This window comes from Hemicordylus capensis, chromosome 2 (assembly GCF_027244095.1).
Source record: "Hemicordylus capensis ecotype Gifberg chromosome 2, rHemCap1.1.pri, whole genome shotgun sequence".
NCBI lineage: Eukaryota > Metazoa > Chordata > Lepidosauria > Squamata > Cordylidae > Hemicordylus > Hemicordylus capensis.
This window is the reverse complement of record NC_069658.1, coordinates 103101318-103128792: the sequence shown is the minus strand read 5'-3', so window position 1 is coordinate 103128792 and position 27475 is coordinate 103101318. Positions and strand designations below refer to the sequence as shown.

Sequence of the window (27475 nt, the reverse complement as noted above, 5' to 3'; positions counted from 1 at the left end):
GACCGAATTGCATCACACTCTAATGATATCAGCATGCTGGCGCAAGCCAGTGCTGTGCAATTATTAGATTACGCCATGGCTGGCAAAAGGAGGCAGACTGGTAGCAGTGGCAGGGGGGTGATCAGATAGCTGGTGATGCCCAGTGATGGTGAGAGAGCATAGCAGGTAGCAGCACAACGCAGTAACATGAGACACATGGTGTCCTGGTGCCCTAAGAGGCAGAATGCAGTTCATTAACATTTATAATATTCCTGGCTTATAATGGCTGAATGTTTAATTTATTTTTCCACCTTAACTATATGAGCATTCCTGTGTCTGTATAAGCAATTTGTTCAGTAAAGATTGGTTAATGTTGGAATCAACTGTGCCTGAGCAGTTCTTCACCAGTAACACTATATTGCATTATGACATTCAAGGTGAACGGGTTTGATCATTTGATCAGTTATTTATGTTTAATTTATTATTTTGAGCAAGATCAAAATCATTTGGGTTCTTACTGGTTGGGATTTGTGTTCCGCTTTAATACATGAAGGTAACTGACCAATAGGAGAGAATGATCCTATGATGAAACTATCTGTGCCTCTGATGTTCTGTTCCAATTGAGCTTGGTTCTTACTCATAAGCTGCTGTCTGTTGTATTCAATTCTGGTAAGTCTGCCTAGGCAGTAATAGATCCAAACTTGATTAGTGTATGAATTCCCCTTGTGATCTTGTAGACTCTGTCGATGCATTTGCCAAAGCATCTGGAACAGCTGGGTTGCAGTGATTTGCTGGGAAACTACTACTACTGCTACTACTACAACAAATATTTATATACCACTTTTCAACAAAAGTCCCTATAGCAGTTTACATAGAGAAATAAAAATAAATAAAGATGGATCCCTGACCCCAAAGGGCTCACAATCTAAAAAGAAACGTAAGATAGACAGCCACAGTCACTGGAGGGATAGTTAGATACTATAGTTAGATAGTTAGATATTATATAAACTGTATAGAATATCCACCTACCATCTCAAAGAATGCCATTGATTGATTGATTGATTGATTGATTGATTGATTGATTGATTTAGTGCCATCAAGTCAGTGTCAACTCTTAGCGACCACATAGATAGAGTCTCTCCAGGATGATCTGTCTTCAACTTGGCCTTTAAGGTCTTTCAGTGGTGCATTCATCATTGTTGTTGCAATTGAATCCATCCACCTTGCTGCTGCTGGTCATCCTCTTCTTCTCTTTCCTTCCACTTATCGCAGCATTATGGACTTCTCAAGGGAGCTGGGGTTTCGCATAATGTGTCTGAAGTATGATAGTTTGAGCCTGGTCATTTGTGCCTCGAGTGAAAATTCTGGATTGATTGTTCTATGATCCATTTGTTTGTTTTCCTGGCTGTCCATGGTATCCTCAAAAGTCTTCTCCAGCACTAAAGTTCAAAAGCGTCAATACTTTTTCAATTTTGTAGCATCCCCCTATCTCATGTGTAGTACAATTGCTTTATGCTTGGGCATGATGAGTTATGTATAAAGTAGATAAATGAGAAAAGCTAAGCAAGGACACACACAGAACAGATATATGAGCTGGAAAATATTCTATTCACATGAAGGGTTTGGGAGACAGAACCAGTTGCAAAATCTGGAGGATTCCAGTGAGTTTGATCCAAAGGTTCCCTTCATTCAACCCAAGAGGCATTTGAATTTGAATTCAACCCAGTGTTTTTGAAATTTAAAACTATTTACTAATGCATGTAGGCTTTATTTATTGTTAATTGCGCTGTCATGTATATGCAAAGTGCCCTAGTTTTTTGGCCCAAGATGATGCAACTGGCTCTGCAAGCTCAGTTGCTAACCCCCACCCCCAAAAGACTCCAAAACAGGAAGCTTGCTAAATCCTAGAAATACAAACTGGGTGATATTTACAGGAAAGATCAATATGTTTGCAGGATGAAAGTGCAATGAATTTCCTGGAAATGTTTGCAGTTTACTTCACAAGTCTTAGAACTAGATTAGGACAGAAGTAAACTAAAGTAAATTTGCACTGCAGCAAGTGATTCATTTGTGCATTCTGTTAACTTTAGAGATACAAATTAGGGATGTGCATGAAACCAGTTCAGAGGCCCCTTATGGGCCTCAGAACCAGTTTGAACGACCAGTGGTTCTGCTGGTTTAAAGGAGTGGGGGTTGACTTTAAGGGTGTGGGAGGGTGCACTTACCCCTCCCTCCACTTTCTCCCTGCTGGTGCTCCATTGCAAACGGGTCTGGCAGGGCGGCAGCGTACCTCCCTGCCACCCTATCCACTCCTTGGACCAGAAGTAAGCGGAAGTACCTGGTGTGCATGTGTGTGTTCATCACGTGCGCATGAGTGAGCATGATGTGCATGTGCCCTATGTGCGCCCATTTGCCGGGTACTTCTACCCCCCCTTTTAATCACGCCCCCGCCTTTGAACTTCCCCTGCCCAGTTACGTTCACATCACTAATATAAATGTGAATAGAAGTTGTATTGTTGGAAACTGTTGTGTGCTACACTTACTTTATGTAAAAATATAGGTTTCTTTTGATGTGCTTTGAATGTATAGTCATTGCATTTCATTTTTAATACAGGAAATTGTAACCATTTTTTTTATTGCTGTTGATTTAAATTGATTCATGTATGTTTTAAAGCTGTAATGTTTTGCTTTCTTTTCTCCCATCAACATCCAATGTAATATATACAGAAAGCTTTCCTTAATAACTATGGCAGTTTCTACACAAAAACAAACAGAACAAAAATAAGTAGTAATTCACTGCAAATAGGACCACTTGTCAAGATACATACACAGATGACTGTTCAGAAGTCACATTTTCTATAAAATGTAAATGTTTGCCAGGAAAGTAAAGAGCTGGACAGTGAGAAGCATTGCAACAAGAAATATAGAAGGGATGCCAAAGGAAGATAATCAAAGTCGCATACTGTTTCTAGAGTCAATTTCTTATCTTGTGAACAGTCATCAAAGATTCTGAATACACAGAACTGAAATACAGGCTAGAGACCAGGGTAGGTTTTTAAAACATTTTCACCTTCACTCATAATTAACTATTCAAAATTAGGTGTCCTGCTAGAATTGTATTTGTCATAAGCCACCCTCACATTTATATTCCATATTGATTTCACATAATCTTGGTTTTAAAAGGTAGACATCACTGACCTGTGTGTACCATTCCCTATATTTTACCTTCCTGATTATAATCTTGCTCACATAGTGGCACAACAATCAAACGCATGCTTTTTAGGAAATGATGGTATCTGGTGAAGGCCTGCTTATAACATATCTAAACTGATATCCTTACTATATTCTTTTTTAAAAAGTCTCTGGAAAAGAATTTTGCACCTGAAAATGACTTTAGCTCCTGATAATAGCAATATATTAGATTTTTATTTGCATTTTAGAATATCCATAATAAAGTAGTTAATTGGTGCTATATATTTTTCTCATTTACAGGTTGAATGGATAGAACAGCAGGTTGTAAAAAGAAGGATAAAGAGGGATTACAAACCTGGTGGCACCCAATCCATATATTTTAATGATCCTAAATGGCCAAGTATGTGGTATATGGTAAGTTCAATTAGGTGTAATGTTTCTCTTTCTCTGGTGACAACTTTAATTGTAAGCAGAAAAGTGTGCAAGCACCTTCTTGTTTGTGTTATGTGAAGCAATAAAGGCAATCAAACTTGAACATATACTTACTGATACATGACCAGGTACTATAAGGACAGAGGGAAAAGAGACCAATTTCAGGACAGAAAAACTACTTTTCTTGAGGAATGCTATGCTTAATTAATTAAAACTCTTATTTTCTTAAAGTTAAAATAGATCCCAGTGTGATGATACAGTGCTTTTAGGGATTGCTATCCATGTAACTTATATAAAGTCTTTACTTATGAGTGTGGTGACAGAAACCTTTTAATTTTATGATACTAGGAAAATATGATAATGCCCCTTGAGGAAAAATACTGTACCTGTAAGGAAACCAATCAGCCTTTTATTTCAGGAAGTGGTACAAGTGAAATACTTAAAATAATGTTCCTGTCAATGGCCCATATGGATACCTTGATGTAGTTGTATAGTGAGTGCAAATAACATCATGGCTCACATTTCTTTATTAAAGCAGAGTTTCTTTATTATAGCAGATAGAGCAGGGTGCTCTCCAGACACACACAATTACTCCATAGCAACAGCAGCATACCTTTGACAAAGAATATAATAACAGTCCTGCTGGATCCGGCCCATCTAGTCCTGCATCTTGTTTCACACAGTGGCCTACAGGTGCCCCTGACTCTGAGTGTACATCACCTAGAATGCAGAATGCACAGAGTCAGACCAGAGAACAGTCCGCTGAGGACAGAAACATGTCATGGAGCAAATCTCACACTAAAAATTAACAGCAGACAGAGATTTTGCCATAACACCAGACTGAACCTCAAATCCTTGCTGGCTATAAAAGACCAGGCTGCACCAGGGCCTGAGGGAAGTAAGGAGAAATCATCTTTGGTGGCCCTGTCTGTTTGTCTGCCTCTGCTGCTCCACCCCTCCAGGTGATCCTTACCAGCTATAAAAGACCAGGCTGCACCAGGGGTGTGAGCCTCTTGGCATGAGCTGAAGGACTCTTGTCCTTATAGCTCTCAGCCTTGGGTGTGGGGAGCAGACTGGGGTTCCCAGAAGACTTGAGGAACACCCCATGTTTTTATCCAGGACCTTGGTATCCTCCTAGATTAGAAGACAGAGCTGCATGATTGAAGAAGCTGGGGACCTGTTTTTTACTGAAACAGAGGAGCTGGGAGTGGTTGGACTGGGGAGATGTTTCTGGGAGAGCAGAAGAGTGGGGATGGCCTGGGCGTGGTGATTTCACAGGTAGCGAGAAGAGGGAGATATGGCGGTGGGAGCTGGGCAGGCCTTTACAGGGGGAAATGGTCCAGACAATTGAGGTCTGTTCCTTTTTCCAGCTTTTCTCCCAAACCTGTGGCCCCAGGGAGCTCTTGGAACACTCCCTCTAAGATTAGGGTTCTGCTGTTGAATGCCAAGTCAGTAAAAGGCAAAACATCTCTCATCCACAGTCTGATTGTGAATGAACATGCTGACCTAGTATGTGTGATGGAAATCTGGTTAGATAAACTGGGTGGGGTTGGTCTCTCTCAGCTTTGTCCTCCAGGTTTCCTGATCCTGCAGCAGCCCCGCCTGGAGAGTCAGGGAGTGGGTGTTGCATTCATCTATCATGAGCTTTTTCCCCTTTCCAGGTGCCTGGTTAGGCAATCTCAGAATTTCAAGTGTTTGTCCTTAAGGGTGGGCCTCAAAGATGGGCTGTGGATTCCTGTCTTTGGGCAAGAAGGAAGTTACGTTATTGTTTAGTTATGATACTAAACAATTTAGGATAGTGAAATCCACAAAAGATTGTGAGAAGTTCCAGAAAGATCTCTCCAAACTGGGAGAGTGGCAAAGGCATTTCAATGCAAAATGGCAAAGGCATTTCAATGTAAGCAAGTGTAAAGAGATGCATATTGGGGTGAAAAACCCCAACTTCCCCAATACACTGATGAGATCTGAGCTGTCAGTGACTGACCAGGAGGCTTTAGAGACAGGGCTTCTACCCCGAATCTCCTTCAGAAGAGAGTTTGTGCGTTCACACACCAGCCAAACTTACCCCAAATTCCCTTCGAAATCCTTGGACCCAGTCCACACACAAATTGGGCTTTGTCTTGCGAATTCTAGCTTATCTCTAGTTATTTCCAGGTTTTTAAAATGCTAGCTTTAAGCTACTTTTTCTGAAAACACCAGAGCAAATAGTGTGAGCCACTGACATAGAAACATTAGCATAAGGAGGATACTCTCTTTAGAAATGCAGATCTAGCTACTGTATTTAGTAATCTCCCCCACCCCCGCCATTGGCTAGAAGGAAAACACATAGGCATGCCATGTGAACTTGCATCCAAACGAAACCATAGAGCAGAGGGGAGGGGCTGCTTCCCTCAATGCTGTAAGTGTGATTCGAAGTGGCTGGACAGCTCATTAAGAGTGTCGACTCAGTGTGTGGCAGCTGTGAAAAATGTCAGTTCTATATTAGGGATCATTAGGAAGGGGACTGAAAATAAAAATGCTGATATTTATTTATTTGTTTGTTTGTTTTATTTTTTAAAATTTTATTTTATTTATCAAATTTGTATACTGCCCCAAACTTCCGTCTCTGGGTGGTTTACAATAACATAAAACCAGTTAAAAACACATACAAAAACTTAAAAACACTTTAACAATTTAAGAATAACCAGAGATTAAAACCCAAAAATACTAGGAAGCTGAGAAAGCTTGGGCTAAAAGATGGGTTTTCAGGTGTTTTGTTTTTTTTTAATTGCCAGAGATGGGGAGGATTGTATCTCAGCAGGGAGCGCATTCCATAATCTCGAGGCAGCGACTGAGAAGGCCCGTCTCTGTGTAGCCACCAAACAAGTTGGTGGTAACTGGAAACGGACCTCCTGAGATGACCTCAATGGGTGGTGGGGCTTGTAATGAAGAAGACGCTCTCTTAAATACCCAAGGCATATTATAATGCCCTTGTACAAATCTATGGTACAGCCACATCTGGAGTACTGTGTACAGTTTTGGTCACCATATCTTAAGAAGGATATTATAGAACTGAAAAAAGTGCAGAAGAGGATAATCAAGATGATCAGGGCCTGGAGCACTTTCATTATGAGGCAAGGCTAGAACATCTGGGGCTTTTTAGTTTGGAAAAGATGCGACTAAGGGGAGACATGATCGAAGTGTATAAAATTATTCATGGAGTGGAGAGGGTGGACTAAGATATTTTTTTCTCCCTCTCTCACAACACTAGAACCAAGGGTCACCCCATGAAACTGACATTTGGGAAATTTAGAACTGACAAGAAGAAGTACTTCTTCACACAGTGCATAATTAATCTATGGAATTTTTGCCATGGGATGTGGTGATGGCCACCAGCTTGGATGGCTTTAAAAGGGGCTTAGACAAATTCATGGAGGACAAGTCTATCAATGGCTACTAGTTTGGTGGCTGTGGGCCACCTCCATCCTCAGAGGCATGATGCCTCTCAATACCAGTTGCAAGGGAGCAACAGCAGGAGAGAGGGTATGCCCTCACCGCTAGCCTGTGGGCTCCCCAGAGGCATCTGGTGGGCCATTGTGTGAAACAGGATGCTGGACTAGATAGGCCTTAGGCCTGATCAGCAGGGCTGTTCTTACATAAGGGATGGGACCCAACCAACCCATAGAGTAGCAAAAAAAAACACCACCCAAGTTTTAGTTATCATCTCTGGGAGCAATCCAGGTTTGGTAAATAAACCTTAGTTAAAATGAACTGTGGTTCCTTATGAGCTCACCCACTAGCTGAACTTTCCTACTAGCTCCATCGAAACTTCTTCAACTTGTGAACAGTGCCTATTTTCTCTAGATACATAGTATGAATCATATTTCACTTTCATGTTTATTCTACTCTGAGTGCAGTATAGGAAAGCCCTATAACTGGTCTTGAGTCTCGGTTGAAGGATCAATGTAGGTTGAAAATCGTTAATTAGTTAATAACTTAATGGAGATTAATTTCAATCTGGCAGCAATGGCAGCTTCCCTGGAAATAGCAGGTATATGGGACCGCTGGGGGAGCATAGTGCTAAATTCCTTCTCCATCTCCCATCCCGGGCTGCAGTCCGATTCCTGATTCTCCCCCCTCCCTGAAATTGCCATATAGGTGAAACAAAAACAAAAAAACAAAAAAACCAATCATGTAAGGCCCAGTAACCTGCTTAGTGTAGCTTGGTCCCCATCTCGAGGGGAAAAGACATGCCAAGAGTGATGGATTTTAGTTTAGAATAGTAAACATTATCCACTATTGCTATGCATGTGAATTCTTCAGGCACTAAGTGTTACTTTTAGATGAAAAATACTAGCCAGGATTCTAAAAGCTGCTTAGGCTCATGGAAGAGGCTGGCATAGCAAAAAGTGCTTTTGAAATCCTCCTCTGTTTTAAAAGTAACCATCGGGCATAGATAAGGCATGGCTACTGTTTGAGAAAAGCAAGTATGAAACCCACTTTGATTCATAAGGCTGGCTCTGTAGATCTTGATCCTACCACCATATTTATTTGTCACATCCCCTTGAGGCATCACAAACCCAGACAGCAGGGTGCATTTTTAAAAATCTCTCTGTTCTACAGAGTGAATTCAGACCCACAGACTTGTTTGCTGATTTACATTTAGCTCCTGATAAGTATGTATTCTCAGTAACCATATCTTAAATTTGTCAGTTTGAACATTGTAATTGTTTCAGAGTACAACAGCAGCTCATTATGTACTCATTACTGGTGCAGCCATCCAAAGAAAGTTAATGGAGGGTTGTACATAAGCGTTCATCATTTTCCTGCGTACGTGATGCACCTTAGTGACTCCAAAGGTCACACTGAACAAAAATTGTTTTTTAAAGTGTGTGCAGATTCTTGCTCTGAATTATTTTATCTCCTTTAGCAGTGCATTTCCTTTTTCTGTTATAAGAATGCCATCATTTTGCTCAGCATCATTCACACATTGGATCATAATATCACTTATAGAGTTAAGCACTGAAAGAATTGAGAACATTAGAGAATGGGCAATGATAGCTTTCATCCAGGTGTGACAGAGCTGAATTATCAACTTGATAATAGTATATGAGAAGACGGTTCCAGATGAACTGCAGAGGGAGGCTTTTGTGGAATTGTAAGCAGTGGCTTTATGCTGTTCCTGCCTGTAATAGAACAGGAAGCAAAATATCTGTGCTGCACACATGCCTGCTATTTCTAGATACTGGAGCACCATTTTTTAGATAAATAAATGCATGAAAAATGGCTCTGTGCATGGGGTAAACATTCTCCAATAGGACTGAACTAGACAACTGCCTGAAATGGTTGAGACCCCTTAGAATATATAATTATTTCCTCATTAGTTCATGTACTGTATAGGGATTTAAAATTAAATGTCCTATTTTTAAATAAGGATTTAAAATTAAATTTTAAATAGGGATTTAAAATTAAGTGTCCATTACAAATTACCCAAGATATTTCCCAGCTGGGCATGATATGCAGATGGAATTGTAACTGAACAGATCATTGAGATGAATATGCTAGAAGAAATAACTTATGTAAATATCTATGGGGTCCCCCCACAAAAAAAAAGAATTGCAAATGTTTTCCAGGTACGTCTTGAAGTACCACATGTACCTTTGGAATTCTACTCTATCGTTTTAGTGCTTTCAAATTAAGTATTGGATTTTAAAAGTAACTTTTGTGCATTTGTAGCTTTTTTAAGCTACTGTTCAAGGTGCATTTTAATATACTTATTTATATTTAATATTTATATTTTGAATCCAAACATGGATGGGGGATTCCAACATACCTCAAAATGAGTGGCTGGTAGATTAATTCTAAATGACTTATAAATATCAGTACATGGTGTACAAAACTATAAAAGCCTTGAATGTGTTCGGCTGATGAAATCCCATGATCATAAAGCAACCCTTGTGCAAGATAGCCGTAAGGCAGGCTCATTCTGTGGGCTAGCTATCCCAGCTCACTATGCCAGGGCTAGCACCAATGTAGGATGGTTAGGATCCTATACTTCCCCAGCAGCAAAGTAAAAAATCACAGTAGCCAACTTTCTAGTAAGTGCCATCAAATACCAGCACAAGAAATGGACTTGATCCTGGCTTTGCAAATGTGAGCTGGTGACACCTTTGTTCCTCCGATGCCGTGCCCATTTTCCCATCCCAAACTGTAGTTGCAGAAGCAGGATCTAACTAGTGCAGTGAGTGTGCCAACCCACTACTGCCGCTGGTCATGCACTGATGCAACACTGTTGCTCTGTTACTGCAGCTTTGGTTCCAAACTGCTGTCTGCTCTGTTGAAACGAGTGGTTTTGTGATTGCTCATACCCAGCTTAGTGGGTGTAACCTGTGGGTAGGATGGCACCATTCTTGGAATAGTCTCGATTGGCTTCATTTTGAAAACATGAACCCAGCATTTCTATCAGTAAAGTATGGAGGGGCTCTCCTCAGAATATATTGTAGCCCTTCACTGCTCCTTCCATGCTAGCCTCATGCCAAGTGCTGTGCTGCAATGTGCTTGGTTGCTTTTGGTAAGTCAAGGTGGTTTTTTGTGCCTTATTTACATGCATCCCATTACATGGGAGCGTTCCCATATGGCAATTTTACTTTGATTAACCACAGAAGGGCAAGTGTGCATTCACATATTGCCCAGCTTTAAGTAGAGGTCCCTGTGAGCTATCAGTGAGCACTCCATACGCAATTGGGGGTTTTCATTGCTCATTGGAGCTTAGCCCAATTTATGTCAGGGTAAAATAAAATCCACTTTTTGCGTCATTCTTCTATGCAATTTCAAAATATCTGTAACTCACAATACTTCACCCCTCATGGTATTGTTATCTCATGGTAACGACTAACGTCTGGGAAAGCTCCTGCCAATTCCTAGGTCTCTGTACACAGCAAAGCAGCAGCACACCTAGCATGGGGAGTAAAACATTTATGTAAACCGTCCGGAGCCATTTTTGGAAGGGCGGTATATAGATAGAATAAATAAATAAATAATAAAATAAATTGAAATACACTTTCTGAGGAACTCTCCACACTGTCCTTGGGGTGCAAAAGGTGCTGGTTCGTGCCTAGTATTTATAGCACCATGAGATTCACAAGCTTCTTTTGTTTAAAAAGAGAGATAAATTAAACTCTCTGGTTTTCAATCTTTTTTTTAATCCCCCTAAGCCAATAGAGAACTTTGTAAGTTAAAAGAAGAGCTCCTTAAATATTGATTTCTTGTTTCACTTCACTGTTCAATTGTTATAATGTGATTTGTTTCCTTCAATTGACATCTAAAATATGTTCAGATCATTTGCCTTAATAATCAATACTAATTAAAAAATTAATTAATCCCTTGTATACCACATGCCCTTGAGAAAATTAGAGATAAATCCTTAACAATGTTTGATCTTTGAATGTTTCACTAGATAACAATTTAAATAGAAGTCTCTGATATTTAGAATTCTGTAAGTTCACTTGAAATAATGATGTATTTACCATTGTCTTATTTTTCCTAATAGAGAGAGGAGAGCTGGTCTTGTGGTAGCAAGCATGACTTGTCCCCATAGCTAAGCAGGGTCTGCCCTGGTTGCAGTGCAAGATATTCCCCTCAGGGGATGGAGCTGCTCTGGGAAGAGCAGGCGGTTTCAAATTCCCTCCCTGGCTTCTCCAAGATAGGGCTGAGAGAGAGTCCTGCCTGCAACCTTGGAGAAGCCTCTGCCAGTCTGTGAAGACAATACTGAGCTAGATAGACCAATGGTCTGACTCAGTATATGGCAGTTTCCTATGTTCCTAAGATTTAATAAATCACATACTATGTCATAAACATTTTTGTTCATGCCTATTAATTCCATTGGTATTTTAACTTCAACCGTGCATTCTGGTTAAGAATCATATGTCATCTATATTGGAACAATGTACTGTATCTTTGTCTGCTGTTCCCCAGTCCACAATTTTTTGTTACTCAGTTTTCTAACCAAGGTCAGGTCAGATTTAAAATAGATTTTAAAACAGAAGCTGCTGGGGGGAAACAAAGGGAATTGTGAACTCACTTCCAAATATCAGGTCTTTGTAGAGCAAGGGTGGCTCAATTGTTTATTAATAAACAATTATGTAGAACTCTTGGTGTGCAACTATGATAGAGGGATTTGAGGTATTTGCTCACCTGTCTCCTCCTTCATCTCCTTCTTCTGTTTGTCCTGGATTGCAGCTGGTTAGCTCACTACAGAGTTTACTTTCTGTTTTTCACTTTTGTGTGACAGAAAGCAAGCCTTTCAGCTAGTGAGCTGGCTGCAAGCTGCAAGAAGGGTGGGTGCAGGATGCACCAGCATCAGCTGGACCAGCCCCTCTCCTTGATGCCAGTGTATCCTTCACACTCCTTTCCTCAGCCTCTTCCACCTTGCTGCTGGCCCACTAGCTGGACACTTGTTTTCTCTTGTGCAAAAGAGTGAAAAAGCAAGCCCTCCATCTAGTGAACCAGCTGCAAGCCAAGAGAAGCTGAGAAAGGGTGGCACAAAGGATGTGCTAACATCAGGGTACTGGGGCAACCCCAACTCCCCCACCTGCCCATGCACACTTTTCTACATCTTGCAGCTCTGCCCTGCTGTCTAGACATGCTTCATTGGAGTTTTAGAGTGTGGGTCAGCCATGGCCAGTGAGGGAGTGCTCCATCATCACTCACCACTGATTTGCACTTTTAAACCTTGGCATGACCTGCCTAGAATGTAAGGTCAAGCTGTAAGATGGGGAAGCGAGGTGCCAGAGAGTGGTTGGCAGTGGCAGACAGGTGAGATAGTGCCCACAGGCAGTGAGGGATGGGGAAAGAGGCCTGCACTCAATGCTCCATGATGCAGGCACCTACTGAGGCTATTGCATCACCTCACTTCATTAGCAACCTGCCCCTGCTCAAAATCTATCCATTTTGATTTTTTAAGCCGGTTTACACTACACACTGTGGAAGCCACTGAAAAAAGCTTGTGTGAGGGCTGCTTCATTGAGCTCATAGTTGATAGAACTGCTCAGCCCCATTGCATGGAAAGTGAAACCCATGGATCTCCAATGCAAAATCCTGAAAAAAAGTAGTCTTGAAGCACTAGATGGCAAGTCTTCACACAAACAAGGCTTTGGTTAATAATGAAAGGTACAGTAATGGTTCACCTCCACACAATTTCAGACCTCTCTTTCCATTATAGAAAGCAAGCTTTTAAACAGGGTTATAAAGTCCATCCTTGGAATGTATGCATTATGTTGGCTGAATTACCATGAATTGTGAACTGCATGACCCTTTCCAATGGCTGCAAATTCCTCTCTTGTTCACTTCCAATATTTACACATTCCGGTTAAGAAGCTATTCACATGTGCACCAAAAACTGGGCTAAGGAAGCCAAGCCTCATTTGGGAGGCATGTGTGTACTTCTGGGAGCCATGCGGCTCCCAGCAGTGGCACGGCGGCAAGCCCGCTAAGGGAGCCCTTCATGTGGCCCAGGTTTTGGGTGCAAGGGCACTCCAACAGCGCGCTAAATGCTTGTGTGTCAGTGCCACACAGCTTTGCATGGCACCTGCACACAAGTAGCCTCCTGACTGGCGCACTTGAGTGATGCATTATGGGAGCTCCAAGGGCCTCTACTCCCTCCCTGCTAGTGGCAGAAGCTGGCAATTGTCTAGGTGGCCGAACCAGCCACCCAGCAACATGGATGGGATCATCTCCAGGGGAGGTAAGCTTTTGCAGCTTCCTCCCCTTGCCCCGTCCAAGCCTATTCTCCAATCATAAGAATGGGCTAAAAGTTTCACAATATAATAAGATAAAAGAAAGCCACAGATCCTTTACGTGATCACAGTGTATTCATACCACTGGGATACACACCTGTGCAGGAGCCCATTAGGGAAGATTCCAAAGCTTCGTGCAGCTCTCCCAGTTCTGCCAAAGGTGCACATGCATCTGTCAGAAGGGTGGGCAGAGCACCACTCTTCTCAGTTCCTTTCTGACCGCCGACCAATACGGACTCCTCAGAAAGTTCTTCTGCTTTGGCTGGGGTTCGCCACCTCAGCCATTTGGATAAGTGAAAGAAAGTTTTTTCTAACTGTTTTATTGTGAGATAATATCGTTACTTTCTTTATTAGTGATGACAGAAATCAATAAAAATACATTTAAGAGGTGCAGGAAATGTAACACCGCTTTCCCCTCTTCAGTTCAGCACTCCTTGTGTCTTCTCCATCTGTAATCATCCTCCAAGGATAGCCTGAAGCTGACACCTACACCTACTTGAGATACCCCGAGTTCCAGGTCTGATCACCCTTCGACTCTGATGCCAGCACTGAAGAGAAGGTTCCCACCCTGAAGCCTTCTTTCCCAACTTCAAAAGAAGCCAGATCAGGAAAGGCTAAATTGGATATGAAACAGCATGCCACTTCTTCATCTGCTCCTTCAACGTCTAGTGTCCCCAAGAAAGCAAAGGTGGATGCAACATCAAAGTCCTCAACATGGGGAAAAGCATCAATATTGATGCCATCAGCACCAGGAAAATCTTCAAAATCAAAGCACCCAAAACCTGCGCTGCCAATGTTGACGCCTTTGCAACTGAAGGAAATACCGATATCAGTGTTGGGAAATATGTCACTGCCCTCAGTAGTGAAGTTTATGATACTGAAGCTGAAAGTTGTACCTATCAAGGAACCACAGCATGAGGGGATGCTGACCCTTGACTCCCTGACAAGCAGCCACTAACTGACACTGATGACTGAAGTCCCTCTGTGTAATATTCTCACTCTGCCTTCAACGGTGGATGTGGCTCTATCTCAGGGTGTTTATCTGTTTTTGCCATCCCTTCCCAGTATCAATGACCTCAGCAATACTGATGATGTTGTTGAAATCCCAAGGACCCCATCTTCCCCCCCCCCCCCCATCATGCATGGCCACCTGCTGGAAGATGAGAGACATAATTTAATGAAGTGGAAAACTGAGAAGCCCTAAAGTGCACACTCATATAGTCCTGTGCACCCTACTTTGTCTTAATGGCACCACCAAGGAGGGGATGACTGTGCCTATCAAGGCAAGTCTTACCAGCCTTTTCCTTCAACACCGTGCACACCCTTTGAGGGTTATGCGCATACTGATCGCTATGCTCAACCTCTACAAGTAATGTGTTACGCTGACTCCACAAGGGATGAGGGCATCTTTTTATGCCTCCAAGAACTCCATCATTCCAGGGCAGTGACACATACAGTCACCTCAGGCTCAACGTCATTCCGCATGACTCAGGCTATGATGTTGACACAAACAGACCCAGAGTCCTGCACCAACCACTCCGTTGGATTTACCACATCCAGTGGCACCAATACTTCTACCTGTACAGTCTGTCTTGCTGGTTGAACCACAAAACCCAGCTTCAGTACCCCCTGAACATACCCCACAGGGTACCCTGTAGTCTGGTGAACCATCTTCTGTCCCTGAGGACCCTGCACCTGATTCAGATACCAACCCTTAAACAACTGAGGCCACATCAGACCAGTCCCCGGATGATGTGGTGCTTAAAAAGGCCTCTGATTCACCACAGCAAGAACTATTTTGTTCTCTGACATGGCCAAGACCTTAGGCCTCAGCCTCAAAGAGGTAACTGAGAACATTGAAGATCTAGTGTATAAGTTTTTGCAAACTGCAAAGGCTTCCCAGCCTACCACACTGCCAATGTTACTGGTGCTTTTACAAGCTTCAGAACAGACCTGGAAGAAACCATCTACTACAGCCCCCACTTCAAGATGCCTGGAGAAAATGTACAAAGTCCAGGAAGAGGGTTGAGAGTACTTCTTTAAACACCCTCAACCTAATTCGCTGGTGGTGAACTATTCTTCTTCTTGCTCCAGCAGGCAACATGTGGCCCCAGTTGATAAAGAGGGTTGAAAGTTGGACTCCCTTGGGAGATATTTCTATTCAACGAGTACACTGGCAATGCACATTGCAAATTACACTGTGTTCATGGCACAATACCAACATTCCTTCTGGGAGGAACTTGCCAAAACAAGGCCAGAAGATGTGCCATCTAAAGCCAAAGAGCTTCAAAAATAAATCTGCTGATGTCACCAGGCTCACCATCTGATGGACTGTAAGTCAAAAATATAGCAGGTGCAGTAGCTTTGTAGTGTCATGCCTGGCTTCACTCCTCCACTTTGCAATAAGTGGAGAAAATTGAGGATCTCCCCTTTGAGGGTGAAGGTCTCTTCAGAACCGAGACTGATGATTCCTTAGAGAAGTTGAAAAAATCTAAGCTGACTGAGGTCATCTGCAGTCTTGATTATTCAGACTGGCTATCAATCTAAACCAAAGCTGTCCTATGCCCGTAACACTGCCTACGGGAAATATCAATCTCAATACAAGCCAACTGACAGGCATGATTCTGTCTCCGAGACCCCCTGCTAGACCCTACCAGCCTACGAGGAAGTCCAGTACTCAGTGCCCGAAACAGGGCGAGAACTCAAAACAGGGCCTTTGATAACTTGGACACTCCTGCCCAAGTACCTATAATATCTCAACATGACAATTGGAGACTCATAACTGTGGACAAATTGGTGCTTTCCATAGTCCAATTGGGCTATGCCATACAATTTCATACCCTCCCCTGGTTCATGGGTATGCGATCCATAACACCAACCCCTGCTCTTCTAGTGGAGATGGTGTTACTTTTGGGAAAGGATGCAATAGAACCTGTCACACTAGCTCTTAAGTGGGGTGGATTCTATTCCATATTTTTCCATGCCAAAGAAGTAAGGAGGAATTCATCCTGTTCTAAACCTCCAGGCACTCAACAAATTAGTGCAGACAACCAAATTCCACATGATCTCCATTGCATCCATAATTCAGCTCCTGGTGGAAGACAGATGGCCATCTATTTAAAGGATGCTTATTTTCATGTCCAAATCTGTCCAAAACACAGGAAGTACCTTCATTTTGCAGTAGGCCCTCAAGTTTACAAATACAAGTTCCTACCCTTTGGGCTCTCCACCACCTCAAGGGTCTTTGCCAAAGTGATGGCTGTGGTGATCACTTATCTCCATCACTTTGGTCTGGAGGTATACCCGTACTTGAGCGGCTGGCTTTTGACAGCCCAGTCCAAGGACAAACTGGAGTGGGATTTAAAGTCCCTTCTGTTCACCCTTGAGGACTTGGGCATCTATGTGAATTACAAAAAGTCCAAGATGACTCCTGCACAATCCATCCTATTCACAGGGGCCTTGTTAGATGCTGCCAGCCATAAGGTTTTCCTTCCAGAGGATTATATACTCAAGCTACTGCATCATGTAAGCTTGGCCCCGTTGTCCCCTATGAAGACTGAGCACTAAGTACAAATTCTACTGGGCCTCATGGCCTCTTGTACCTTTGCAAGATACCTTTGGTTACCTTGTACCATGGTCAGCCATGTGAAGCTACGCATCCATCCATCCGCTGCAACTTTGATTCTTGTAGAATTTCAATCTCCTACACAGCTCCCCGAAGCAGCTTATGCGCATACTACAAGCTGTTTGAAACTCTCTCCTGTGGTGGTCTTTTTGAGAAAACCTGAACACCAAGATCTCTTTCCAACCATGTTTTCCACAGGTGATTGTGACTACAGATGCTTCCAATGTCAGATGGGGAGCACATTGCTTGTCTTACAAAGTAAATGGGGCTTGGACCGGTACCCAGAAACAACTCCACATAAATGTGCTAGAGCTGTTGGGGTGCTTCCTGGGTTTGAAGGCCTTCAGGCCTATCATACAAAGCAAAGTAGTCCAGCTTGGACGACATGATGGCCATCATGTAAGTGAACAATAGGGATGTGCACGGACCGGTTCGGAGGCCATTGTATAGGCCTCCGGACCGGTCCGGACACGGGGCGGTCCGGTCCGGCAAGATTCGGGTGGGGGGTTCCAATAAGGACGGGGGGCCCTTTACTTACCCCTCCCAACAAAGGCGCCGTATTTCCTTGAGCAATCGGGCGGCAGGATACCTCCCTGCCACCCGCTTCAATCCCCGCTTGGCTCCTTAAGAATTAAGGATCGGGCGGCAGGATACCTCCCTGCCGCCCCCTTCAAAACCCCACTTGGCTGGCGGCCGCACTCTTCAAGCCCCCTGCCACCCCCAATCCCCCTGCCGCCCCCTTCTTGCCAGGTCTTCCATTGAAAACGGGCAGCAGGATAACTCTCTGCCGCCCGTTTTCTAAAAGGAACCTTTTAGAAATCGGGCGGCAGGATAACTCCCTGCCGCCCCTTTGCCTGCTCAAAAGCCAAGCCAGCAAAGGGGCGGCAGGGAGTTATCCTGCCACCCATTTTCTAAAAGGAACAACTGCTCCTTTTAGAAATCAGGCGGCAGGATAACTCCCTGCTGCCCCTTTGCCTGCTCAAAAGCCAAGCCGGCAAAGGGACGGCAGGGAGTTATCCTGTCGCCCGTTTTTTAAAAGGAGCCTTTTAGAAAACGGGCGGCAGGATAACTCCCTGCCGCCCCTTTGCCGGCTTGGCTGCAAATGGCTTCTTAGACTCACTAAGACTCACTTAGACTCACTAAATGACTCACTGAGCCGCACACGACATCACTCGGACGCCCACAAATGGAGCGTATCCATAACCAACTGTTTACTATCTTCAACATATGGTGGTTCCCACAAGTGGACTTATTCACATTAGAGGAGAATACAAGATGTGACCTGTTCTGTTCAAGGGCAGCCATAGGTGCCAACTCCGGGGGACACCTTCCTTGTTCCATGAAACAGGACTTTATATTACCTATTTTGGCCCCTTCCTTTGATCCTGCGTGTCCTCAACAGGATCATCCATCGGAGGCGGATTACATTCTGATCACCCTGGATTGGCCACATCAAGCATGGTATCCTACTGTGTCGTGATTTCCAGGGGCAGTTCCTGACACCTGCCAGCCACTCTGGACCTGCTGTCCATGCATCATGGACGAGTGTTGCACACCGACATCAAGATACTGAAACTCACTGCATGGAGAATCAATCCGCTGAGCCCAGTGACCGACTGTTAGAGAAGATCCTCTTTAATGAAAAGAAACCCTCTACAAGAAAAACCAAAGAGGAAGCACTTCACACTTTATGCGAAGTGCACTCCGTCTTGCATACAAGAGCTACCATATTGTAAGTACTGAAATATCTGTCTAGCCTGAAATTGGCTGTCTCTCTAATACATCTGTTAAGATCCATCTTGTCACCATCTCCAGTTACATGGATGCCTCTACTGTTTTTCCTCACCCCATTTCCAAAAAAATTCTCAAGGGCCTGGAAAACACATATTCACATGTGTGGGCCCCGGCACCGTAGTGGTCTATTTCTCTGGTCCTAACAGGCCTCATGAACAGTCCGTTCCAACCTATGGCTTCTGTTTCTCTTCAGTTTCTGTCTATTAAAATGGCTTTTCTCATAGCCATCACCTTGGCCAGAAGGGTAGGGGAACTGTGTGCTCTTAGGTCTGACTCTCCTTATGTCAGATTTCACAAAGACAAAGCAGTCATGCATATGGACTTGTCCTTTGTTCATAAAATAAACACCAGTTTCCACATCAATCTAGAAGTAATCCTGTTGGCGTTCTTCCATGACCCACAGTCCAATTTAGAGAGATCACTCCACATGTTGGATGTCCGTAGAGTACTGGCCGTCTACCTTGACAGAACTTATCCCTGTTGTAAGGATAGCAGCTTCTTCGTGTCCTACAGAGAAGACAAAAAGGGCATGAGGATCACTCACCAACACTTTTCCCACTGGATTGTTCAAGCTATAGTGGAGGCCTACAAGTCTCAAGGCAAAGACCTGACAAAGGCATTAGGGCTCACTCTACTAGAGTGGTTGCTTCCTCAGCCGCCAGTCTATCAGGCATCTCCATGACTGAGATCCAGAGAGCAGCCACCTGGTCTTCTGACCACTCCTCATGAGCCATGTACTGGACCTTTGGTCCTCCAAGGATGTGTGCTTTGGGAGGAGTGTCTTGAATAAAGTTCTATCCTAACAGCTCATGAGGTAAGTACAAGAAACACACCTCCTGTAGGAGCTTGCTAATCGCCCAGTGGTGTGAATACACTGGATCACGTCAAGGATAAACAGGTTGCTTACCTGTAACAGATTATCCTTGAGTGATCCTGGGTATTCACACATCCCACCCTACCTCCCCTCCTACTTGGAGGTCATGTTCTGGGCAACGTATGTATGTTACTTACCTGTTCTCTCACTTACCCTCTCCAGTTCTTCTCATGATGGTCGCTGAAGTCCAGCAATCATCCAGGAACTGAGGAGAGCGGCGCTCCACCCACCCTTCTGACAGACGCATTTGCACCATGAGTGGAGTTAAGAGTGCTATGCGAAGCTTTGGAATCTTCCCGAATGGGCTCCTGTGCAGGCGCATATCCCAGTGGTGTGAATACCCAGGATCACTCAAGGATCATCTGTTATAGGTAAGCAACCTGTTTTTCTGCCTATTCGTCACTAAGTTCTGTCATCTGCTCCCTCTACTCCATTGTGCAACAAGGAGAAGAACAAGGATATTGCATAGTAAGAAGAGGAGAAGGGCAGATGACATGACCAGAGATGTTATGGGTATGATAAACCATGGCTGCCTTTTCTCTTGTTAAAGCTACATACAGGTTGTGGCCAGCAGTCCTACATACACTTCCACTAGGCTGTACTATTGTCCTTCTCTTCAGTTCTATTCAGTCTGCTTTCTCATGCTGCCACAGTTGTAAATTGAATTGATAGCAGTTTGCCTAGAATATATCCTGTCTTTTCTATATATCATACATAAGTAAGACAAGCTACTGACGGTAAGGTTTTTACGCCAACCAGAGAAGGAAAGGTTCAGGCAAGGACAGCGTGCTGACATCACTAAAGGAGAAAGAATCTGTCTTCTGGCAGAAGTCCAGAACCTTTCAAGGAAAGAGGGTTTATAATCTCACACCGTTTTCTACAGCCCAAGGTACATGAGTTATCTGAGCCAAAGAGCAAATTTTGTGAGTCATTTCCCCCAATGAGCTGCCTATAGGCTGTTTTCTCAGTGTTAATAAAAGATGGAAGAATGTAGCCAGATGCCAGAACTAGTGAATGTTTTGGATGAAGACGATCCAGATGGGCTTGTCATCTATTTTACTAACAGATAACAAAATAAGGTCCTACAAATATGTTGGTCAGTGTAAGGACCTTTTCTTTAGTTTTAGTAATAAGAAAAAGGGAGGCCAGATACGTTTCCTTTGCTGCACTCCTTCTAGGGCACTATCTAAATGCTAATGGGTGAAGTTCATTTCCTCCTATTTTATCTTCTGACTACAAGTCCACAGTGAAACTGTTCATAATGAATTTCACGCGTGGGTGACCTTTTTTGGTCCCTCATCTTCCTAGTTTCAGTTTGTTGTTCTGGTGCAGAACCTCTTCACTATGTCACACACATAGCAACATAACACACCTACTAGCATGCTGTAGCGGATTATAGCCTTTGTATCAGAGCAAGCTTACATGAGGGGAAAAAATGCTGAATCTTTTCTGGCAAAGGCTGCTCCTAAAACTCCTAAAACTCTTCTGCATTTCTGGTAGGTTAAAAAATGGCTGCCGCTACCACCCCCCCTCTCTTTAGTAGACCTTGACCCTCCCTTGGCATGGGGTGGAATCCCAGGGAAACTCTTTCTCTTGCTATTGGAAAAGTACACAAAAATCTTCCACGTGCAAGTCCAAACGTGGTGAGAAAACTGGTAGTGCTGAATGTTTGAATGTTTGAGGATGTGCTGCACCAGAGTAAGACCCCCTTCCAGTCCCCCCACTTCTTTCTCCTGAGTTAAAAATCCACCTGGAGAGGCTTGTTCAAGAAAAGATCAAACAGAAAACAGTTTTATTCAAATGCTAAAGACTGGATTTCGTCTGTGGTTTTCTCAGCTTTCAGTTACAGGTAAAAATACTCAGTGAGGCGCTTCACACAATTCGTGTGAAGCGCCTTACTGGGCTCTGCGGGAGAGAGTGGGCTTAGCCTGCATACATACATAATGAATACATAATAAACAAATGGGGCAGACATCTATTTAGCATTCATTTGTTTAAAATAGAAACCAAATTCACAGCACATAGGATGGGGTCCTTTTTTATTTATGGTGGTTTGAGAGCCTGCATGGTGTAGTGGTTAGAATGCTGGACTAGGACCAGGGAGACCTGAGTTCAAATTTCCATTGAGCCATGAAACTAGCTAGGTGATTCTGGGCCAGTCACTTCTCTCTCAGCCTAACCTACTTCACAGGGTTGTTGTGAAAGAGAAACTCAAGTATGTAGTACACCGCTCTGAGCTCCTTGGAGGAAGAGCGGGATATAAATGTAATCATCATCATCATCATCATCATCATCATCTTGATGGGGGTCTTTTTGCCCCATAGTGAGAACATCTTTTTCATACATAGTGAGAACACCTCCTCTTTAAAACTGCATTAAAATATGAACAAACAAACTTCATTTTCAGGAACTGTAATGATTTTACTATCATTTCCATTTTAAATCCTTAATATTACTTTGACATTAAAAGGAATAGTAAGTAGGCTCCATTGGTTCTACTTAGAACCTTTTGTTCTAAGCTTCATTTGTCCCTCCAACTGTAATACTTTGGCAATAAGAGGAAGGATCCATCTCCCCGTTTCCCCAATAGTTGATGTTTTGCCCTAGTGCAGGGGTCAGCAACCTACAGCACAGATGCCAAAAGCAGCATATGAAATGCTTTTGTGTGGCAGTCACATGGTCACTACACAGTCCCCTACAGTGCACACTGCCTGCCTCAGGCTGATGTATCGATGCTTTCTGTAGCAGGCAGCAGACATCCAGGATTGGTGGTGGAGGTCTTTCTGGCTGTGCTGGCTAACTGGCTTTCTCTTAAATGTGCATATGTGCAAAAAAAACCCCAGCCAGTCAGCCAGCACAGCCAAGGAGACTGCTGCCACTGATCCTGGATGTGTCCACTGCCTGCTACAGCAAGCAATAACATGCCAGCCAGAGGCAAGCAACGAGCATCATAATGGCCAGTCCAGGGGTGGAGGGAGGCCAGCAGCGGCCCAGGTCCAGCCCTGATAGGGTCTAGGGTAGGGTCCCCTAGCCCCACCCCATGTCTGACATCAGATGCAAGGGGTGGGGCTTGCTTGCAAACAGGGCAATGCGGCCCCATTTGCAAGCAAAAACCCCTGGCCAGTGCAATGTTCAATTGTTCAATAACAGTCATAATAGTGAGTGATTTCACATGATTTAGGTATCTCAATTTGGCTGAAATATGTAAAGAGCTTTGTTACACATAAGAAATCCTATATTATTAATAGATATTAACAATTCATATTATTATTATTAAAATATTATTAATAATAATAAGGATTATTTATTAATAATAATAATAATAATAATAATAATAATAATAATAATTCGATTTCTATACCGCCCTTCCAAAAATGGCTCAGGGCGGTTTACACAGAGAAATAACCAACAAATAAGATGGAACCCTATCCCCAAAGGGCTCACATTCTAAAAAAATCCCCCATAAGATAGACACCAGCAACAGTCACTGGAAGTACTGTGCTGGGGGTGGATAGGGCCAATTACTCTCCCTCTGCTAAATAAAAGAGAATCACCATGGTAAAAGGTGTCTCTTTGCCCAGTTAGCAGGGGATATTAGCTTTTCTATGCCCTTTCAATATCACAGATGTCCTAATACTACACATGAAGAGATGCCCACTGTATATTAATAAACTTATTTTTAAAATGCCTAGCATCCGGTGTGGCTGCGGCATCCCCCTGGTCTCTGTGCATGTGTGGAGGCCCCACACATGTGCAGAGGCTAGGGCCACATTGCAGCAGCACTAGATGCCAGATGGAGCACCGCTGCCGCATACAGGATTGCAGGCAGAACATGGCAGCTTGCAGGTGCTGCTTCCATGCTTGTAAGCAACTGCTTATTATTCCTTCAAGATGCCTCTCACTGCCCCCTCTCCTGGCACTGCCCTCACCTGCCACTCCTGGTAGAAATCACATTTTCCCAAGTGTGGTTTTTCTCATGACTTTTTTTTAGCCCACAGTATATTTGGGCAGACTTTTCGCCTTACTGTCATGAATTCACAACGTCATTGTGCTAACAGACTGCTGGTGCTAAGTGAGCACAAGCTTGGTTCTAATCAGCTCTCTGTACTCAAGGCAGCCACAGTGTCTTGGATTGGTTACGGCTGAGTGCAAACAGCTGGTTTGGGTTGAGTTTAGTTTGCCCAACATCAGCAATTGGGTTTTGCATGATGTTTTTGAGCCCATAAGTTTACCAAAACAAAAAACAAAAAACATGGCTGAGATGGGTTCAGACTGGTCTGAGAATGAGCCCTGAAACAGAATTAAAACTTTTGTAATTTGTACATAAATTGTACAGACACTTCAAATAGTGCTTCATTTAACTAGCCCAGACTTGTTCATTTACAGATAACATTGTAAATCGTGCTATTCAGCATATTGCACAGGATTTCTAGAGTGAGAAGAGTGAGAAAGGTCAGCATGGTTTCAGTTTTGGGGCCATGGTTTTGAGGCCAAGTTGTTGTTCAAACAAATTGTTTCATTTCATGTAGTTGTACACAGAAAGGAGGGAGTGGAGGTCAGGCAGAACAAAACATGGTCTTTTCTAACTTACCTGCCACCTTTACAGATTCAAAACTGTGAACCCATTACATGGACTTGTGAGTACAGAGCGATAGGGAAGAGACTGAAGGAACTCAAGAGAGCTCTTGTGGCTAGTATGTGTTGCTATGATACTGGTTCTAAGAATTTATTTCCCCCCTTTTCTGTTCTTTCTCACTGAGCCCAGGGGAGCTGGAGCAAAGCACCACCACTGTGGGTCTGAATAGGATCCATATTAAAAGGACTCAGTCTTTTTGTGGAGCAGAAAGATGGGATGGGGTTATGAGGGCCGATATGTCAGTTTCATTTCTTTATAAATTGTCCTGCTTAAAACAAAATAAAAGGTATGAGAAAGAGTGGATCAATTTTCATTTAACATACATTCTTTAGCAAAGTGGTGTCTCAGTCTTTTGTTATTATAGTCAGCTGCAATTCAATAACCAACTTAAGCTGCAAGTATTTTTGAAGGATTGTTTTGATTACAGGTTCCTAGCTGCTGTTCATCTCCTGCTGGTGCTATACTAAACATGTCAAGAACCTCTTTTTTGTAGCTATAAAGGAATCTGGATAGGTTTTCAGATAGCTATTCCAGAGTTACAATACCCTGTACCCCCACTGCTGCACACAAACTTTTTCTGACATGTTTCCATGGCTATTTTGTAGAAGCATTTTGTCTAGTTTTGTCCTCATGTAATTGATTGTGCTCAAAAATTTAACAGCACTCTCTCCAAATGTATGGAAGGTGCTGAAAAAATCTGGTTTTTAATGTCTGATTCCCAATGAACCCTAATAACAATTAAATAGTTTGATTAGTATTTCGTGATATTATAGACAATTTCAAAAGAAATAACTAACTAGCTATTTTCATTTAGCATCACCTTTTAAATTATCTTGCTGTTTGTTAATTAGGGCATTGATGTTCTGTCTCTCCAATTCAAATCAATATACTCATTTGCTGATAATTTAATTGGTTATGTTAATGAATAGGCTAATATCGTTCTGCCCCTCAGTGTTCACTAATCTCCTACATTCAATGCTTTTCTCTTGTTGTTCTTCTTCCTCTAGCACTGCAGTGATAATACAAACCTCTGTCAGTCAGATATGAATATTGTAGGTGCCTGGAAGAGAGGCTATACTGGAAAGAAAATTGTGGTCACCATCTTGGATGATGGAATAGAGAGAAACCACCCAGACTTGATGCAGAATTACGTGAGTTTCCTCATTGCTTCAGAATGCTATTTTACTCCTCTGAATTGTAATTTTTATTACTATTGCTGTGTAATGGTAAATTGACTGATATGCTGGGTTTATCTGTAAGAATGAAAATGATGATGGGAAAAACTTGAGGTTGTGTTCTCACAATCACAGTGATCCTGGTTAAAGAATTAGGCAAGCCCCACATAGTCCCAGGAAGTGTGATGTGAGAATGTGAATTTCCTGGGCAGTCCTGGTCAAACTGCTGTGATTAAATGAGTTCTAACTGCTTATTTGACGAGGAATGCCCAGTAAATCCATGTTCTCACATCATGTTTTATGAAAGTGCACAGGGCCTGATGATCCTGGTTAACTCTTTAACCAGGATCATTGCAGTAGCGGCCAATAACGGCAGTGCCGGGGTGGGGGGTAGTGACAGGCACCTTTAAGGATTAATAATCAGGTGCTTACCAGCATTACCAGAGAGCCAGCATGCTGTAGTGGTTAGAGTGCTGGACTAGGACTGGGGAGACCCGAGTTCAAATCCCCATTGAGCCATGAAACTAGCTGGGTGACTCTGGGCCAGTCACTTCTCTCTCAACCTAACCTACTTCACAGGGTTGTTGTGAAAGAAAAACTCAAGTATGTAGTAGGGATGTGCAAAATGTTTCGGGCACAGAATGATCTGTGCCCGAAACAGCGAATTTCGGGTGATTCGGGGCCGAACCGAATCACCCACGAAAAGGTCCGAGAAATTTCGGGCACAAGCCAAATCACCCGAATTTCGGGCCCGAAAATTTATGTGATTCGGACCTCCATTTTTTTTGGCTTCTTTTCCCCCCTCCGTTTTGAGCTATGACGTCTGTTTGAATTTCCCGCCTTTTTGCATCCCATTGACTTCAATGCAAAAAGGTTGCATGTGATGTCTGCTCAAATTTCGGGTGCCAGGGGCAAAATAGTGGGGTGGGGTGGCAGTGCCTAATGGGTGGAGGTTACCCCCCCAATTGCAGAGGGATTGGGCAAAGGGCTGATTTTTGGTGAATTTCTGAAGTTTTAGTGTCTTTGGGGCAGATAGGGGCATAACGTGGGATCTGTGCCAAAAGGGTGGAGTGGGGTGGTAGTGCCTAATGGGTGGAGGCTACCACCCCAATTGCAGAGTGATTGGGCAGCGGGCTGATTTTTGGTGAATTTCTGAAGTTTACGCGTCTTTAAGGTTTTCCCCGTGAAGGGTGTATCGCTTCACGTCGGGGGCAAAGGGGTGTCCTAGAGCGGGGTGAGGTTGGTGGTAGTGCCGGGTTGGGGCAAGGAAGCTACCTGAATTTTTTCAAACCCATTAGGCACTACCACCCCACCCCACTCTTTTGACCCAGATCCCACGTTATGCCCCCTATCTGCCCCAAAGACACTAAAACTTCAAAAATTCACCAAAAATCAGCCCTTTGACCAATCCCCCTGAAATTTGGGTGGTAGCCTCCACCCATTGGGCACTACCACCCCACCCCACTATTTTGCCCCTGGGACCTGCTTTTTTGCCCTGAATTGATTTGGATTCGGACCCGAATAAATTCAGGTCCAAACCGAATCGGGGGGTGATTCAGGAGGCCCATATTCGGCCACAGAACAGAACAGGGGTGTTTCAGCTCGGGTCCAAGCCGAAACACTGAAAATCCAAATTGCACACCCCTAGTATGTAGTACACCGCTCTGGGCTCCTTGGAGGAAGAGCGGGATATAAATGTAAATAATAATTTATTTAGGCAGCACCTGCAAGATTGCGTGCTCTGCCTGCAATCCCATGTGGGGCGGCAGCGCTCTGCCTGGCATCTGGCGTGGCAGTGGCTGGCCCTGGTCTCTGTGCGTGCATGGAGCCTCCGCATATGCGCAGAGACCAGGGCCACACCACTGCCCCACATGATGCCGGGCGGAGCACTGCTGCCATGCACAGGATTGCAGGTGGAGCATGGCTGCTTGCAGGTGCTGCCTAAATGTTGGTAAGCACCTGCTTATTATTCCTTAAAGTGCTCTTGCTGCCCTC

The 27475-nt window shown here is 43.5% G+C and overlaps 1 protein-coding gene and 1 long non-coding RNA gene across 5 annotated transcripts in view; one reads left to right on the top strand and one right to left on the bottom strand.

Moving 5' to 3' along the window:
- The window catches only part of PCSK5 (proprotein convertase subtilisin/kexin type 5), a 440322-nt gene that overhangs the window by 97410 nt on the left and 315437 nt on the right, over positions 1-27475 (top strand). For all 4 annotated transcript variants that reach the window (XR_008315836.1, XM_053294459.1, XM_053294457.1 and 1 more), the window contains exons 3-4: positions 3472-3585; positions 25313-25456. Coding sequence is in view for 3 of the 4 variants with exons in the window: in XM_053294459.1 (XP_053150434.1) it covers positions 3472-3585; positions 25313-25456 (258 nt within the window). In the remaining variant the exon portion in view is untranslated. The remainder of the gene's footprint in view (positions 1-3471; positions 3586-25312; positions 25457-27475) is intronic.
- On the bottom strand, positions 18616-24352 carry LOC128344406 (uncharacterized). The gene is made up of 2 exons (XR_008315837.1): positions 24261-24352; positions 18616-19302 (listed from the first exon to the last, which is right to left on the bottom strand). It is a non-coding gene; the product is annotated as an uncharacterized LOC128344406 (long non-coding RNA).